This window comes from Botryllus schlosseri, unplaced genomic scaffold (assembly GCF_051294905.1).
Source record: "Botryllus schlosseri isolate E-star unplaced genomic scaffold, Bs_hap1 Bs17a, whole genome shotgun sequence".
Taxonomy (NCBI): domain Eukaryota; kingdom Metazoa; phylum Chordata; class Ascidiacea; order Stolidobranchia; family Styelidae; genus Botryllus; species Botryllus schlosseri.
The window spans coordinates 787,565-803,009 of NW_027648626.1; the positions used below are offsets into that span (position 1 = coordinate 787,565).

The window sequence follows — 15,445 nt, forward strand, 5'->3', positions numbered from 1 at the left end:
TTATTTTTGATTCTGAAACCGCCGACTTATAGCACAGCACACTTCTTGGCTTTTATAAGACACCGCTTACACGGATGATATGGCGAGGAGGAGCCTAGGTAAACCTCCAACACTTAGGTAGGAATTCTGGAGTCTACCTCGGTCGGACCGAACCCACAACCAATTGGTGTTTCAGCTGTGGATTATTCCACTACGCTATCTCGCCACCTACTCAATCCTAATGAATTGATATCTTGGTAAATTTGGAGTACCGGGCTTATCGAACGCCTTGAAATCTTGCACCGTGTGTTGATTGATCAGAGCGAAGCAGACATGGCGGCGCCTGTATGACAATGATGTTCTCAAATCCATATTGTGTTCGTCATTATCGACGGGAATTGGCTTTGAAATGACATTGCTGTTGTTAAAATGCAATCATTAAATACGATTTATTCCTTGTATATGTGGATAAATGGGCGAATAATGTATCAAGTCAACAATCCGGCCCGCCGACTTGAGAAGTTGCCCGCCCCTGCTCTAAAGCAAACCTGTGTTTTGTGTGGCACTTTGCATGCGTATTTAGTTGTCCTCTTCAATGCTTGAGTTTTAAAACCGACTATATTCTGTAGAGCCTGAACCGCACATTACAGTAAACCAACGGCGACAATATTTGGACATGACGAACCACATAGCTGGTAGGTGAAACGTGATTTTTCAACCTACAATTTGGTACATTGCCATTGAACAAGAAAGACGGTTAAAAACCGTAGATCAGTCAATTATTATCACCTACATATCGGCATCAAGTTTAAATGCCAACTGACCAATAGTTGAGGCGAAAATTAATGATTCTCACTTTCACTTGCAGCTGTTGGTTGAATACCCAAGACAATACAATATGGGCTTTTACCGCACCAGTGATATTGGTTACAATCGTGAATACATTCTTCCTCATTCACGCGATGACTGTGGTCAACAAGCATATTGCTCGTGTTGGTTCCCGACAAGACGGCATAAAGTACGGCTGCTGATAGCACGTACTACAGTAGCAGTACTGATCTGTAAATGCGAACAATGTTTTTAGGAAGTGGATAAAAACCTCGGCCGCTTTGCTGAGTCTTCTGGGTGTAACTTGGATTATCGGAATATGTTTTGTGAACCGACGCACTGCAGTTTTGGCTTACATATTCACGATTTGCCATGTGTTGCAAGTAAGTTGTGTCTTTTCCTAAACACTACTCTGTCAGAATAGTGACTCGCCGAAGAAAGGCGAAGTAAAGTTTTACCTATATGAATATGAATGTTTTTCCAATCTACCCCCCCCTCTACTTGGCTGCTTTTGAAATAAAAATACTTACGTTTTCAATACCTAAGTGTACTGAGCCGTGTAGCTGGTGTCTTTCAAAAACCCAGCACAAAGACAAAAACAAAAGTGAAATAGGCGGTACAAATCGGAATATCAGGGATCAGAATAAGTATAAATAAAAAAAGTAATAAAGTATATTGACCAAGGAGGTCCAACATCGTAGAAATACCATAAATACCAAAACAACATTTACAATTTGGATTATTTAGGGCAGTGGTTCTCAAGCTGGATGGAGGGGGTGGGGGTGGGGGGGGGGGTTTCATAGTAGCGTCGTTCTATCCATACTCCCATGCTAGATTGTTACTGGAACCGGACCTTGCTCCGATCAGATGATGTCTCTGAATTCGGATTCGCTGCTGAATGAGTGCATGCGGTTATTTTCGAAAAAAATGTTAAACTGAAATGATTTTTGCGCGCGGCGTGAGTTGCTTCCAACCCATAAATATTGCTCTGTTTACAGTACAGATTCGATAGTTGAGAGGTCTAGCAACAGTGATAACCTTCCATGCCAACAAACTACATGTTTTTATTACGAACATTCTGGTTTCTCCTTCTGATATTTTTTGATATGAAGATAAGGGGACGCAATATTTTTCACTATCATCAAGGGGAGTGTCTAAAAAAGTTTGGGAAGCACTGATTTAGGGTGGGATGAGTATTTTTTGATTAGTTTGCATCACTTACACAGGTAAACACAATTTTTGTTGACTTTGATCAGACAATTGATTTCGACTAACTTTTGGACGCCAAATTAAAAAATGACTTCCGCTAGGCACCCACCACACCGTCTCATGACCCACATAAAAGTGGGGGAGATGTGGTACAGATGGATCAATAATTGGAAAATGATTTCTAGCCCTGAAATCTTCAGCCGATAATAGCGGATCGTTTGCTGGCTCAAGACTTTGATCCAAGCTCTACCTATTTCGGACATTTACATGAATATCAGTATTTTCAAAAAATATTTATGAACGTTTAAAATTTGTTGCTCAAGCGCACCATCGGTCCAGACCCGGTGGGTCCAAAGGCACACGACCTTGGGACCTATGAGACATACGCTCAAAAACTCAAATCTTTCATCATGTTTTGTTTGGTACTATAATCTAAGTCACAGCAAGCCAATGAAGAAACTTTCGTCGCCACCTTCAAGAATAAAATAGATTATATTCACTCAAATGTAGGCGTAGAATAACGTTTCGATTTACTCTTAAACTTACAAAATTAATGGCACATACATATTACCCGTAAATCGACATTTTGACTTTCAAATACCTCGTTATAGCGATAAAACACCACATGTAACAATGATACAGCCTCTATATATGTAGGCATGTCTCTGTTGTTAAGTGATTAGCATGTCCAACTATTTGGCTTGATTTGGCTATGGTACCACAGGCCCCCATCCTATATTGTATATAATTGAAATTAGTCCACTCGAGGATGATATTGAATAAAAATGTTACGTTATATACTCTGATACAAACCCTAAATTATGGCTGGTTTGGTAATGTGGAAAGTGATATAGAAGAATGTTTTGCACCCCCCAAAACATAAATCATCTGTCACAGACCCCATAACTCACGCAGGTCGAAGTTTTTTGCATGGGAGAAAAGATTCTTCCAGCATGCCATTGTAGACAAATTCGCGTACTGTAATCGTGGGATTATCACAAAGAATTTCAAAGTATTTTTGGTCCCACTGTCTCATCGGTACCACATATCCCCCTACTTTTAATATTTTGTGTTCATTGTATAAAACGTTTAAAAAACCACAAGCAGTAGGAAGTAACTCAACAGACTTAAAAAAAAAACATTTGCACTGGTTTATTCGGTTGATTTAAACTGATATTCCTTCTCTCGGACAAATAAAGTGCTGGTTTCGGGGTCCAAACTTACGCGAATAACTCATAATCCTGCGGGTTATCTCGTTTGATACTCGAGCAATAGTCAGCTTACATATGTAAGCTCCAATCTACTCTGGCATCTTAGCCCCATCATCTTCAGATATTGGGGGATGCTTTCTCCTTGTCCATCGCTGACTATGTTAAGGTTTTCCGTGAAAGTATTTGGTGAATTTAGCTTTTTGAATGTCTGCTGTCCGACATAAACATATGGAAGTGGCACATGTGTATCGGGGTTACATCGGCATCCTTATTCCTTATTGAATGACCAAGACACATTATTTCAAATCTGACACATATGATCTAATCGTGCTTGCGCTTGTGATGTTGCAACAGTTTAATGTTTATATCACGAAGGCTAACTAAGCCTGCAATTGTCACTGCACTAAAAACGTTGCCATTTTGGAGAATGCCATCCTGTATACTTTTTGAGCAACCAATAGGCCAGTGGTCGGGAACCTTTTTTGTCCGAAGAGCCATATTGGACCTATTTTTTCCATCTCAACTCCCAAAGAGCCATACACGCCAATCAACTGTTACGTCACAATTGAAAATTCCTGACGTCATGGTAGCACTAATTCGAACTCACTACATGGGATTCCTCGTGTGCGCCATATTTTCTCGTATTAATTGTTCGGAAATAAAGGTCGAAACGAGAGGTATAGAACAGACGGGCCAAGCCTCACCCTTGATAACGCAATTCATAAGTAGCTTAGAATTCATTATAACTGATATTAATCGAATGTGACGATCACACTGATTGCGAAAATATAAATACTTATCGACTTCTCAAAGTATTCGGCGGCAACATAACGTTGCGCTACACGCCTATATTTTATCGCCGGTACTACACAGAGCTATACTTGCCGATCAAGAACGTGGATAACTATGACGTTGTTTGTAATTCGAGTTTGTAATAGCAACATTCACAACAGCTCATTTCGCGTCGTATATCAGGAAGAAAATGCGTATTTGAAAACTCCGCACTGAAATGGGCGGCGCCGTGTCTGCTATGCCCTTTGATATACAATTGACTAGTATATTCTTATTGAAATGAACCCGAATATTTTCGGCTGACACTCGTCTGGGGTAATCGTCAGCAACGAGTGTCAGCCGAAAATATTCGGGTTCTTTTCAATATGAATATACTATTCAATTGTATATTGAAGTTCTGTACCTCAAAGAAGCTATGCTCTTTGATTAATCAACGTGTCGCACAATGCAAGATTTCGAGTCGGGTACATAGAATTTGCGAGTGATATTGGCCGCCGGCGTGACAGTAACTTAAATTTGATTATTTTGAAAAGAAGGCGTCCGAGCCCCTTAACCTGAAGACGACATTGTCTTCACCTCTCAAAGACATGTTTATTGTTTATACTGTCACGAGAATAATTATTTTGGACGTGATGAAAATTTACCAACAAGTCATTGCAATATTGATCAATTCAAAACAAAAATAAATATTTGGCAAAGAGCTATAGCTTGTACCCAAAAGAGCCATATATGGCTCGCGAGCCATAGGTTCCCGACCACTGCAATAGGCATTTGCCATTCACTTAAGTTGTAAATCGGGATTCCTAATCTTCATTATTGTGCCTGCTATCCCTAAGATCTTCATCTTGATGCAAATTATCGAGCGTATAAGAGTTTTAAGTGGCACTGGATAAGCTGAATGGGGCATTGGAATGATAGTTGATAGTAAATGTAAAGTCTATTTTACTTACCATATCCTGCGGTTTGCATCAAATATCTGTCTGATATTTCCTCGGATGATTGCATCCACTTACCAGCAATGGGTGACCCTCGGCCTAGATCTGCGCTGGTACCTTTTTTTCCTAATAATTCAATGACCCCTTGGCTATATAACTTAATATATGATAAAAGTTTGGATTTTTATATGGTACGTTTACTTGAGTAACAAAACGCACAACTTCGATCACGTGTGCTTTCTTGGAACGTTATTATAGCTTTTCGCAATTGCTTTGCGTGCATAGGCATATATATCCAATGTTCCCACTATGCCGATTTAGCCTCTTACAACATATAATTTTACCGACTTTTAGGGTGTTTTCTTTTCCATCTTTCATTGTTTCCGGACTGAGAAGGTAATGCAGGAACTGCGGTCGTTCATTATGCGCAATCCATTGTTCCCGTCATACATTCGTCGCCGATGCAAAGAGAAATTCGTGGCAACTGAACGAACGGTTCAAAGCGTCTTCCCACTGACTGTTACAGTAAGTCTATCACGCCTACCTATGGCCCAATACTTTATGGGTGTTTGCAGTGTTCAGTCAATTCTTATTTGAATACTGGATTCCATATTTATAGAAACAAGCGAATTGGGTTGATACAGTAATAGCCGAATCTCACCTAATACATCAGGTAAATCGTCGATTGCGCCATTTCACAGGTGTCTCACGGAAATTCTACCTTTGAATGCTAATGCAGATTAGCAACAATCATAAAAGGCTAAAATACCTTCTTAGACAGCATTCAAATAAAATGCTCATATATGCCGCATCGTTTGTCCTTTCCATCACAACCAAATCGTTCAATGTATCTAACTTACTGAACTATTCGACTTTTCTCTTTTGTATCAGAATAAAGTTTTGGAAAATGACTCGAATGTGATATTGAAAGGCGTCATCTCAACTTCTGATATGCCAAAGACTGATGCGGACGTTAAGTGAGTGGTTTTTGAACCATTTTGATTTATCTATAGTGGATTCGTTGACATGCCAACATGCCGTTGCAATTAATAATACTAAATGTGGTCAGCACCAACTTTTATATTTGGACGAGGTGGCGGAGTATTGTGACGTCATCATGATTCCATATCTGTAACGTCATAGTCACACTGCAAGGCACTTTACTATATGCCGCTGAGCGTTAAACCACTCATGAGATGCTTTAATACCGGCCCTGCACACATTAACATCAAGCCATACAGTCGAGTTATTAAACGGAACCTTGAAACGGTAGCCTACGATCACTCAAAAGTAGAAATGCGTTACCAGCAATGTTAGGCTTACCGTATTTTGGAAATCTAAAAAGAGGACACTTTTTCAAAAATTTGAGACTTGCAAAACCGGTGAATTTGTCCCACTTTGTGATCGGTTGAAATAAAAAAAAGGTCATCTTTTCCGCTCAGAGCTCAAAATACCGTTTTTCTTCCCTCTTTTCACTCCGAAATACCCGCCGGAGCGTCAGTTCTGTGCTAATTTACGGCATATCACTCGCTTTTTGCTCTTAATCTGACCTAAATCTTCAAAAAAGAGGACAAAATCTCAAAAAAGAGGACAAAAGGGCGTCCTCGGAGGACACTTTCAAAAAAGTCAAAAAAGAGGACAAATCCTCTTAAAAGAGGACGTATGGTAACCCTAAGCAATGTCCCCTCGAAGCTGCGCACGTGCGCAAATGCGCAGTGCTGACACGGTCTCTGCGCACAGAAAATCTAAGTTGCGCACTAAAAATCCGAAGTGATGGCCTTTTTTTAGTCGTTACGCACTGTTTTCCAGTGAGTTGGTGAGTGCGCACAAACTCGTCAAAAATTACAGGGAACATTGGTTACCAGTCCTTGTGAGTAACGAGATACACTACTCACTGGCAAGTTCGCGATGCGCGACAACTCTGGAATATGATATTTCAAGCAGACAAGTATGATGATTACAAATGCGAAAGCGCGAAACCAGTAAGTAATTGTCCCTTACGGCCAACACTATGGATTTATGACTTCGCGTTATGCAGCTCGAATCGCGGCAATTATTTGCAGATTAAAACAGTGATTTTGGCGGCAGAGCTGCATTTCCCGATTTACGTTCGCACAGCATTTGTGGAGTACATCGGTGTGTAAATATGCCGCAAAAAGATCATGGGCAAAAATATATCGCGTACAATTTCTGTTTAACGCAACGATTATGGGCTAGGAGTAATTCCGATACCGGGCGCATGTCATGATCTTATCAATACAAATCCCCTGTCTACCAAATGCCTAACAGTGTAATTCGATAATAATCATTGCTCTCGATACGAGTCTGACCAGAAATCAAGTTTATTGGAATATAGAAGGCCGCTCGTTCAAGCGGATAGAATAAATTCAGAATTGTGCCGTCTCGTGATACATCAATATTTGACATCGAAATTCCATGCCGTGTACATTACGCCGTCTTCATATAGAATGGAATACTGACAAGTGACATTGTGCGATAATTCAGGAATACGAGGGTTTCAAGCAAACCACGTAAGGAATATAGACGATTGCAAACAAGAAAGCGTGCATCTAATGATTAGTATCTCATCTCTTGCATACAGCACCAACCGTTCCTGATTGCGGCATCGTATTGAGTTGCTCGTCTCGCAACAATTGTTTTCTGTTAATATCGGTATTTAATGTGTAGTGCTACATTTCCCATATTAATGTTGGTAAAGCGTTGTTAGAGAAATGAATATGCGCAGGAATGGAATCCGATTCGCAGGCATACACAAATGCAATGTCGAATTTCGCTTCAGATTAGAGAATACATCACGAAACCAGCTCAATAATTCGGTTGGGCACGCGTAATTTAATTTACACTTCATATAGTGACGAGATGGCTGCGGCACCTTGTAACCTCGTAAGTTGGCGCCCATGTTTGAGGTGCTTCGATCTTGAAATTTGGTAAGACTGTTCCATGAAAGCGTTCATGAGAGATTTATTGGGTAATGAAACGCTTATACCGAAAATTTCACGCCAAATCGGCGGTGCATGTTCAAGTGTAGAAATTTTATCACCTAGAGAAGGCTTTCCTGGAAGATGGACTTATACTCCTGGAGTATGTGGAAATTCAACCATCCCTATTAGTCTTGGAGGTAGGAACCGCATGCTCGGGTGTCTTAATAATATCGTTATTCTGGGTCAATCGATGTTCGAATGGAAATCATTATAATATCACTGTTCCACTTTTACCCAATTTTGTTGTGGCTGCCTATCACAAATGATTTTTATTAATCTAGACACGTTGTAGGCCCTACTTTACTATATTGGCAAAAAACTTGGAATATTAGCAATAAAATGAGGTAGCTTGTTGATGACAGTTTAGCGAAGTGATTCTGAGCCATTGCGACACCTTCTGGAAGTGAAAGACTCAATCTGCCAATCATTCCAATGTTACCCATTTCATTGTTTGCGAATAACGGTATTCCTAAAGCTCAGTCCAACAATCCGTATAATAACAGGGCTGTAACCAAGTCGCAAGGCTCCGATTCACAGGTCAATCTCACTTTTATACTTTTCACTCGAGTCATTTTCAATTCAGCACCGAGTCAAGTCCGAGTCCAAGTCAACGAGTAGAGGGTCGAGTCTGAGTCCAAGTCATTGTGCTGACTGCTGAGTTTCCAGATGAAGTCTTGTTAAACCATGTTTTTATTACACTGTTTGGTGATATTGGATGGTTCTCATTTGAAATATACTAATATTCCTCACTTTTAGCACTGACTTGTTGCATTTTCAAGTACTATAGTACCAATGCACAAAATCCAAATAGTGTGGTTACTTCACTATTCTTCGAAATTATATTGAAATATCGGTCTTGGCCGTCTGAGTTTCGAGCCATGTGACTAGGTTCAAGTCATGTGCAATGACTCGAGTCCAAGTCGAGTCAAGTCATTTCCGTATTTTGAGAAAATGACTCGGGTCATCACAACCCTGTACAATAAGTGAACAAATGATAATGATCAAGCATCTCACTGAACAAAAAGATGTTGATTTGTGGGTAATATTGTGGCATCATAAGATGTGCTTGGCAAACAAGCTATCAAAGCGTCAAAATCTGGCGAACAATCCTATTTGGATGTGACATGTTTAGTCTACCAGACTTACCCGATGATCTGCTTACCATACTTTTCGACGCCGGGGTGTCACAGTCATGACTTTGTACCAGAACTGATAATCTGACATATATATATATATATATTACGACTGTCGTGCCCTCACAGTGGTGGGTGTTTATTAGAGGTCGACCGATATTGATTTTGACAGGCCGATACCGATGCCGATATATCGACACACTCACAAGGCCGATAACCGATATCATAGGCCGATATTGATATGGTAGGAGCAGAGAACAATTTCACCAAAATATTATATATTAGACTAGATGACACTTGTTAGTGCCACAGAAAGCTGAACAACAAACCAGAAGTCTGAAATTGAAAAGAATTATTGCCTAATTGTGCACATTCGTTAAGATTTGGGATAACACAAAAACCAAAACACGACACAGAATTGCAGATCAGTCCAGAAAAGGTAGATTGAATGCAGGCAGCATAGTTTCTCTGCATGCTCACCCGGTTAAACTCGTCCTGCAAGGGTAAATCTGTCATATTTCGCCCTTTGCGTCGTCGATTTCTTGATATTGAGAACACGGAGCATTGAATTTCCGAAATTTTTTTAAATATAAAATATCATTCGGCCTTCATAGACCGATATCGATAATCAGGAAAGCTCCAAATATCGGCCTCGATAATCGGCCATGTCGATAATCGGTCGACCTCTAGTGTTTATGTGCATCATGAAGAACTTTATTGCAATCATTGTCTTCAGCCCTACGAGCCGCGACCGGTATTTCAATTACTCATCGTCTATCACAGGAGGCCAGCCAGGTGTTGGCTGTCACTGTAGATGATTCCGTAAAATCCGGATTCCTCTCCTCATTGGATAAGAGAATGTCTTCACTCGCGGTAAATCAGTACACATATTACGTTTCTACAGTGCTGCCACCTAGTGATATATTTTTACTTCTAACATATTAATTCAGTGATATCCATATCGAGATCTGTACTTTTGGCGTACATGGAGCTGTAGCGTGACTGATATCAACATTTTCAAGTCCTAGCAACTGCATCTCCATGTTTCATGCGGGTGGCTTATCAAAATGCAGCCATTTTTCAGCCAATTGCCAATGACATCATTCAAAGTTGTTTATTGGTGATTATTAGGACAAGTTTTTGCAACTTTTTCAACTCTTTTTACAGCTTCCGGCAGCTTCCTAGATACTCAGAAATTATGTAGATTTTTCAAGTTTTTTTGGTTTTTCATGCAACCAACTTTTTATTGGAAATATTTGGCACTATATGTAAATACATCGCTTGGTTATGTCACTGTCGTTTAAATTTGTCGTCCTTTCTGATTTGACGTACATCTGGGCTAGACCGACGAAAATTATATTTTCACTGGGTCAATTTCTGCAGGGTATTGATTTTGTTGAAGTCACTACGACTGAGTTTTGCTACAGTGCCTTGGATACGGATCGATTCGAGCATCTCATACCCTAATAATTCATAGGAAATTGTCCATAAATGCAACTTTTGTGAAAAATGAATGCAACTTTCCACGGATTTGCCCGCAACAAATACTTACCCTAATGATTATTGCACATATTAGAGAGATTGGGGGTATTCGGTTTCGTCTGCACCATCGAGATGCTTTTAACAACGGAGATGCGATACGGCCGTAAGGTCATATAGTCAGCACCCCCGCTTTTTTTCTCCTCCATGCTATCCGTGGATGCCGAGCGCGGCAAGACTGAGAAAGCCGTGCAAGGCTATATCTGCACCTTTTTGTCCAGCGGCATATGCGCATCATGCACATCATGGACTCACATATCCACAAAAACATCGAGGACAAAAACTACGTCCTTTTCTTGATAGCGAATAAATGAAGTCCTCTGTAACACTGTTATCTTTTTTAGGTTTCTCCACAACAGCAATGTCAAAATACAAAATATCCGAGGCCAAGAAGAAACGCAACCATGCCCGTACGCCGCAGCCGCAGTATGCAGGAACAATGGTCACACAAGTCTCTTCACGTACCGATGGGAAGCAAAGATTGTAATCAACCCGAAACTAAGCAACTATCACATCCACATGCCACATTGCAAGACGCAGCCAATTGCTCAGATGGATACAGCAATGACTACGATTTCAAGCATGCAGCACCCATCGATATAAATGATCACGATCATAACGATGCAGACCTATCGCATGATATTAAGTTATCAAATGATTGCACGAGTGACGCGATATCGTGCACGAAACTGTAGTATCCCAATAAGCTTTCCAAGAGACAATTATAGGGAGAGCACGTCATTGAGTACGAGGTACAGACCCCTTATGATGTGCATGACACCACAGACCGAGTAATAGCTCGAATCGTATAGTCGTGTATCATTATTGTAATTATTCAAGTACAAAGTACGAAGAGTGGAATATTTTTCCAGTATGAAATATATACGGCATTCACACTAAGAGTTATTTCATCAACGAGAAATATTATATAGATAACTTCTTCTCACAGCGGGGTTTGTCGCCACTCAGCTTCCAAAACATTTTGCACTGGGTTTCGCACGTGAATTAGGTCGGACCGGATCGGCAAATTATCTGGTCTTACCCCACACAAGTTTTGTAAAGCTCTTGTCCGACTCCTGGACCGGATTCTAGAAATGACCGTAATCCGGGCTGAAGAACTCCGATAATAACTATCTACTCATGGGTTGTTTTTTAGTATCGATTGAAACAATACAAACAGGAAATTAAAAACTCAAAGATTAAGCCCAACCATTATCTGAATTAATTTTGCCAACTTGGACTTAGCATGTGGTTTATTCTCCGATTCGACTCCGGCCCTATCAGAAAAAGATCTGATCCGGCTCAGAACCGGCTGCAGATAGAAATGAAAAAATCCGGCTCCGGTCCATGCCCGCTCTGATGTAAATAGAAACACCACTTGTTTAACCAGTGGCATTGTCACGATAAAGTGCCATGAAAGAGTCATGGTCAGAGAATATTACACTGTTTTTGTTGACTTGTAACTCACAATATTGTCCTAAATATATTATTATTTTATGACCTTATACTTAGTGATACCCGAACACTTGATTCGGCAACTGACATACTCGACTTTGCCCAGCCGTACTCCTAATCCGGGATTTTTTCGGATATTTGGGAATGCATGTTTTGTGTAAATTTTGTGGTTAAGGGATTATTTGTGTATAGTAATTGAATATTGTAGCCGCAGCCCGCAGATCGCGCCACAGGGTGGATTGAAGTATCTGGCTGCTTATATTCCCTTTCAGCACAGAGAACAAGATTCGCTTTGTTGGTGCGTGTTTTCTTTTAAAAATGAAATACAATAAGCATTGGCAAATACATCCTAAGCTAATCAAATACAAAGCATCTTACTTGACAATGTGTCTTCCGGGTTTTTTAGTTAACTATATTTATAGATTTACTTTGACAGTAACGAGATATCAAAACAGTGAGACAATGAATGAATTGACATGACCAACGCTATTCTAGTAATGCAATAACCTAACTATTCCTATTCTAATAACTGAACTAATGCTAAAACGATCCTACCACTAACGCACGTGCACTAAACAGTGAATTGCGCCATGATACGCCAGACCTAGTTACCGCTGTGTTGTAACAATGATACTGAGTCCACTTCCTTGCTTTGCGGGATTGTGAAGGAGCGACAGCGACACCTTAGGGCCGTATGGCGGCTACAAATATTTTGTGAGTAAATTGCGTGCTTCATATTTTCCTTACGGCTCATCCTTCGCCACCTTGAGTATTTCGAAGTGCAGATGGTTTGGAGCGCGTGAAACAGGGCTCAATATGTTAAGTGACGCGGTGGCGGTCGTCCGTTTTGCTATTATTATTATTATTGATATAAGGTTGAGTGACGCTTTTCGCCTGTAAGGCCAGGTGCGTCACGGACTAGAATGAGCGATCGATATACCAAAATGTGGGCAAGAGCCGATTTACAAGTAAGTACCACAAGATAGAACAGATTCTGCAACATGGGATAACATTTTGGGGATGATTCTTAGATTTTCGAGTGTTGCAGTGATTTTGAGCTCGCGCGCCCCGTCGAATAAAAAGTTCCGATGAAAATCATATCGATTGCAGTGCAGCAAAAAATGCTCGACTGTTTCAGTCACTGTACAATGGTCGCATAGGTCGGTGTCGCTACATCCAATTTTATATAAATGCGCTTTCAGGCGGCAATGGCCTGAACGAAGCCGAAATATTAATCGTTCGTAAAGCCTATGTCGATGCAGCGATGGAAAGTGGCCATCAGTCAATGATCTATGGAAATTTCGATAGTGACCTCCTCGCTCATTTCGTTGATATTCGGCGTTCCAGGCACTGGCGTAGCAGCATGTGCTGCCGCCCCTGGCTCTCTTGAAAATGCCGCCCCCCTAGGTAGACCGCATCAAATTTCGACATAGATTGATGTTCAAGTAATCTTGTCAATAGGAATAATAACAAATAATATGCCGCTTCTCAGCCTCACCGTCTCGACGTTAATATGACGCCAAAAATAATAAAAACAAGAAACAGCGAACGAATGTATTGTACAAATAGAAAATCAATGGCCGCCTCAAAGCAAAAGCAGCGATAATATCCTCAAATTCAAGTTTTTCAACGTAGTCTCTTTCTATAGACAGAATGGATGGAGCTGATAGCCGATCATTATTCATGATGGAACTAAAGATATAAGACTTAATCAGTTTGAGCTTTGAGAAGCTCCTCACACAGCTCGCAGTTGAAACACCAATGTTCAGATAAAGTTTCAGACACGAGCATAAATACGGTGTCGAATCAAGTAGCTTTGCATTAAACAACCACTGTAAAACATCATACGTTGTTGCACTACGATCAAACGTGGTTTCACAGCTCCGCACCAGCCTCTTAACCCTGTTAAAATCTCAAGTTAAACAACTTCATATGATTATAACTTAATTTGTGTTCGTCCTAGAGCAGTGGTTCGCAACTTTTTTTTAGACACGCCCCCCTTTAGGATAAAGAAAAATTCCGCGCCCTCGTATCGTCATATTACAAGATCCAACCGGAATGCTAGCAACCCTAACAGATTGTTTGATGGCATGGAAGGTTATGACTGTTGATGAGAGAATTCAAAAATAAGAAACTGGGTCTATATAGAGAGAAACACGCGTGAATTGCAGGTAAATCGCGCAGAGCGCGAAAAAATTCATTCGACCGATTCTTCGCGCCCCCTTAAGATGCTTTCACGCCGCCCCCCCAACGGGGGCGCGCCCCCCAGGTTGAGAACCCCTGTCCTAGAGGCCTCATATTGGTTTTTACGAAAAGCTAGCAATCTTCTGCTTTATATGATCCCTAATTCGAGGTATAAGGCGTGACAATTTTCGCAGCTAACTCCAAAAAGTCCACCTCGTCGTCATACGTGCTTCTAAAAGCGCTGGTGAATAAATTGTGACTTTCGCTTTGCAGCAGCGCGTGGGAATTCAAAAATCCAAATATATCATTTAAGTGGTGAATGCCGGTAAACCTAGTTTCAGCTTCAAGTTCAAATCTGTCCTATGCTTGAAACATGCATCGTCTAAATTCTTCAACAACACTGAGGTCAGCATCTTCTGTTTGTTCGCCAGACATTCTCCTTTTTCTGCGAACTCTCCGAACAATCGGCCGTTACGGCTATTTCGGAGTGATTCCATCGCCATGTTAACATATTAATTCGTGTTTTCGGAATCAACGCGACACTAGCTTTCGATTGAGACCTGTTTGATTAAATTTTAGCTGACGGGACGCCAGCTATAGGACTACCAAGCACTCTTCTTTTAGCCGGCTGTCTACACGCCGCGCGAGATAGTGTAATGGTGATGCGTCCGGCTTCTTGATCGGTAGGTTGTGGGCCCGATCCCCGGCCGGGTCAGACCGAAGACTCGAAAACTGGTATCCGCGGTTATCCCGCTGGACGCCCAGCAATCACGGAGGAGAAAAAAAAACGGGGTGCAGACTAGATGACCTTACTATAAAGTCCTTATCGCATCTCCGTCTTCAAACCATCACGATGATGCAGGCATCTCTCCCACTGTGCAGCCTCATTTTGCCGCCCCCTTGGAGCCTGCCGCCCCTGGCGCAGAGCCAGAACCGCCAGGTGGCTGCTACGCCACTGGTTCCAGGTCGCTCTACAGTATGAACGTCCTTTGGCTTTAGCCGCAGCGTGGCTAACTTCGTCTGGAAGTGTATGAAAAGGGGTATTTTCGATATCAGTCCAGGCAGCTTGCCAAGCCAATTTATCGGCTAACTCATCACCACCGTTATCAGCATGCCCCGGTACCCAGGCCAGGACAACGATGGCGCCTTCCTGAATCGTTTGATTCAGCAAGCGACCA

General features: G+C 41.2%; 2 protein-coding genes across 2 annotated transcripts; both read left to right on the forward strand.

Moving 5' to 3' along the window:
* LOC145459788 (latrophilin-like protein 1) lies at positions 1 to 6,016 on the forward strand. The gene is made up of 4 exons (XM_080338335.1): positions 1 to 997; positions 1,064 to 1,190; positions 5,309 to 5,479; positions 5,846 to 6,016. Exons 1-4 carry the CDS (start codon positions 825 to 827, stop codon positions 5,933 to 5,935), a joined length of 561 nt encoding a protein of 186 aa, XP_080194461.1. The 5' UTR covers positions 1 to 824; the 3' UTR covers positions 5,936 to 6,016.
* Positions 6,017 to 7,771: 1,755 nt separating this feature from the next.
* Positions 7,772 to 12,532, forward strand: LOC145459583 (uncharacterized). The gene is made up of 3 exons (XM_080338176.1): positions 7,772 to 8,093; positions 9,826 to 9,962; positions 10,973 to 12,532. Exons 1-3 carry the CDS (start codon positions 7,916 to 7,918, stop codon positions 11,321 to 11,323), a joined length of 666 nt encoding a protein of 221 aa, XP_080194302.1. The 5' UTR covers positions 7,772 to 7,915; the 3' UTR covers positions 11,324 to 12,532.
* The last annotated feature ends 2,913 nt before the right edge of the window (positions 12,533 to 15,445 follow it).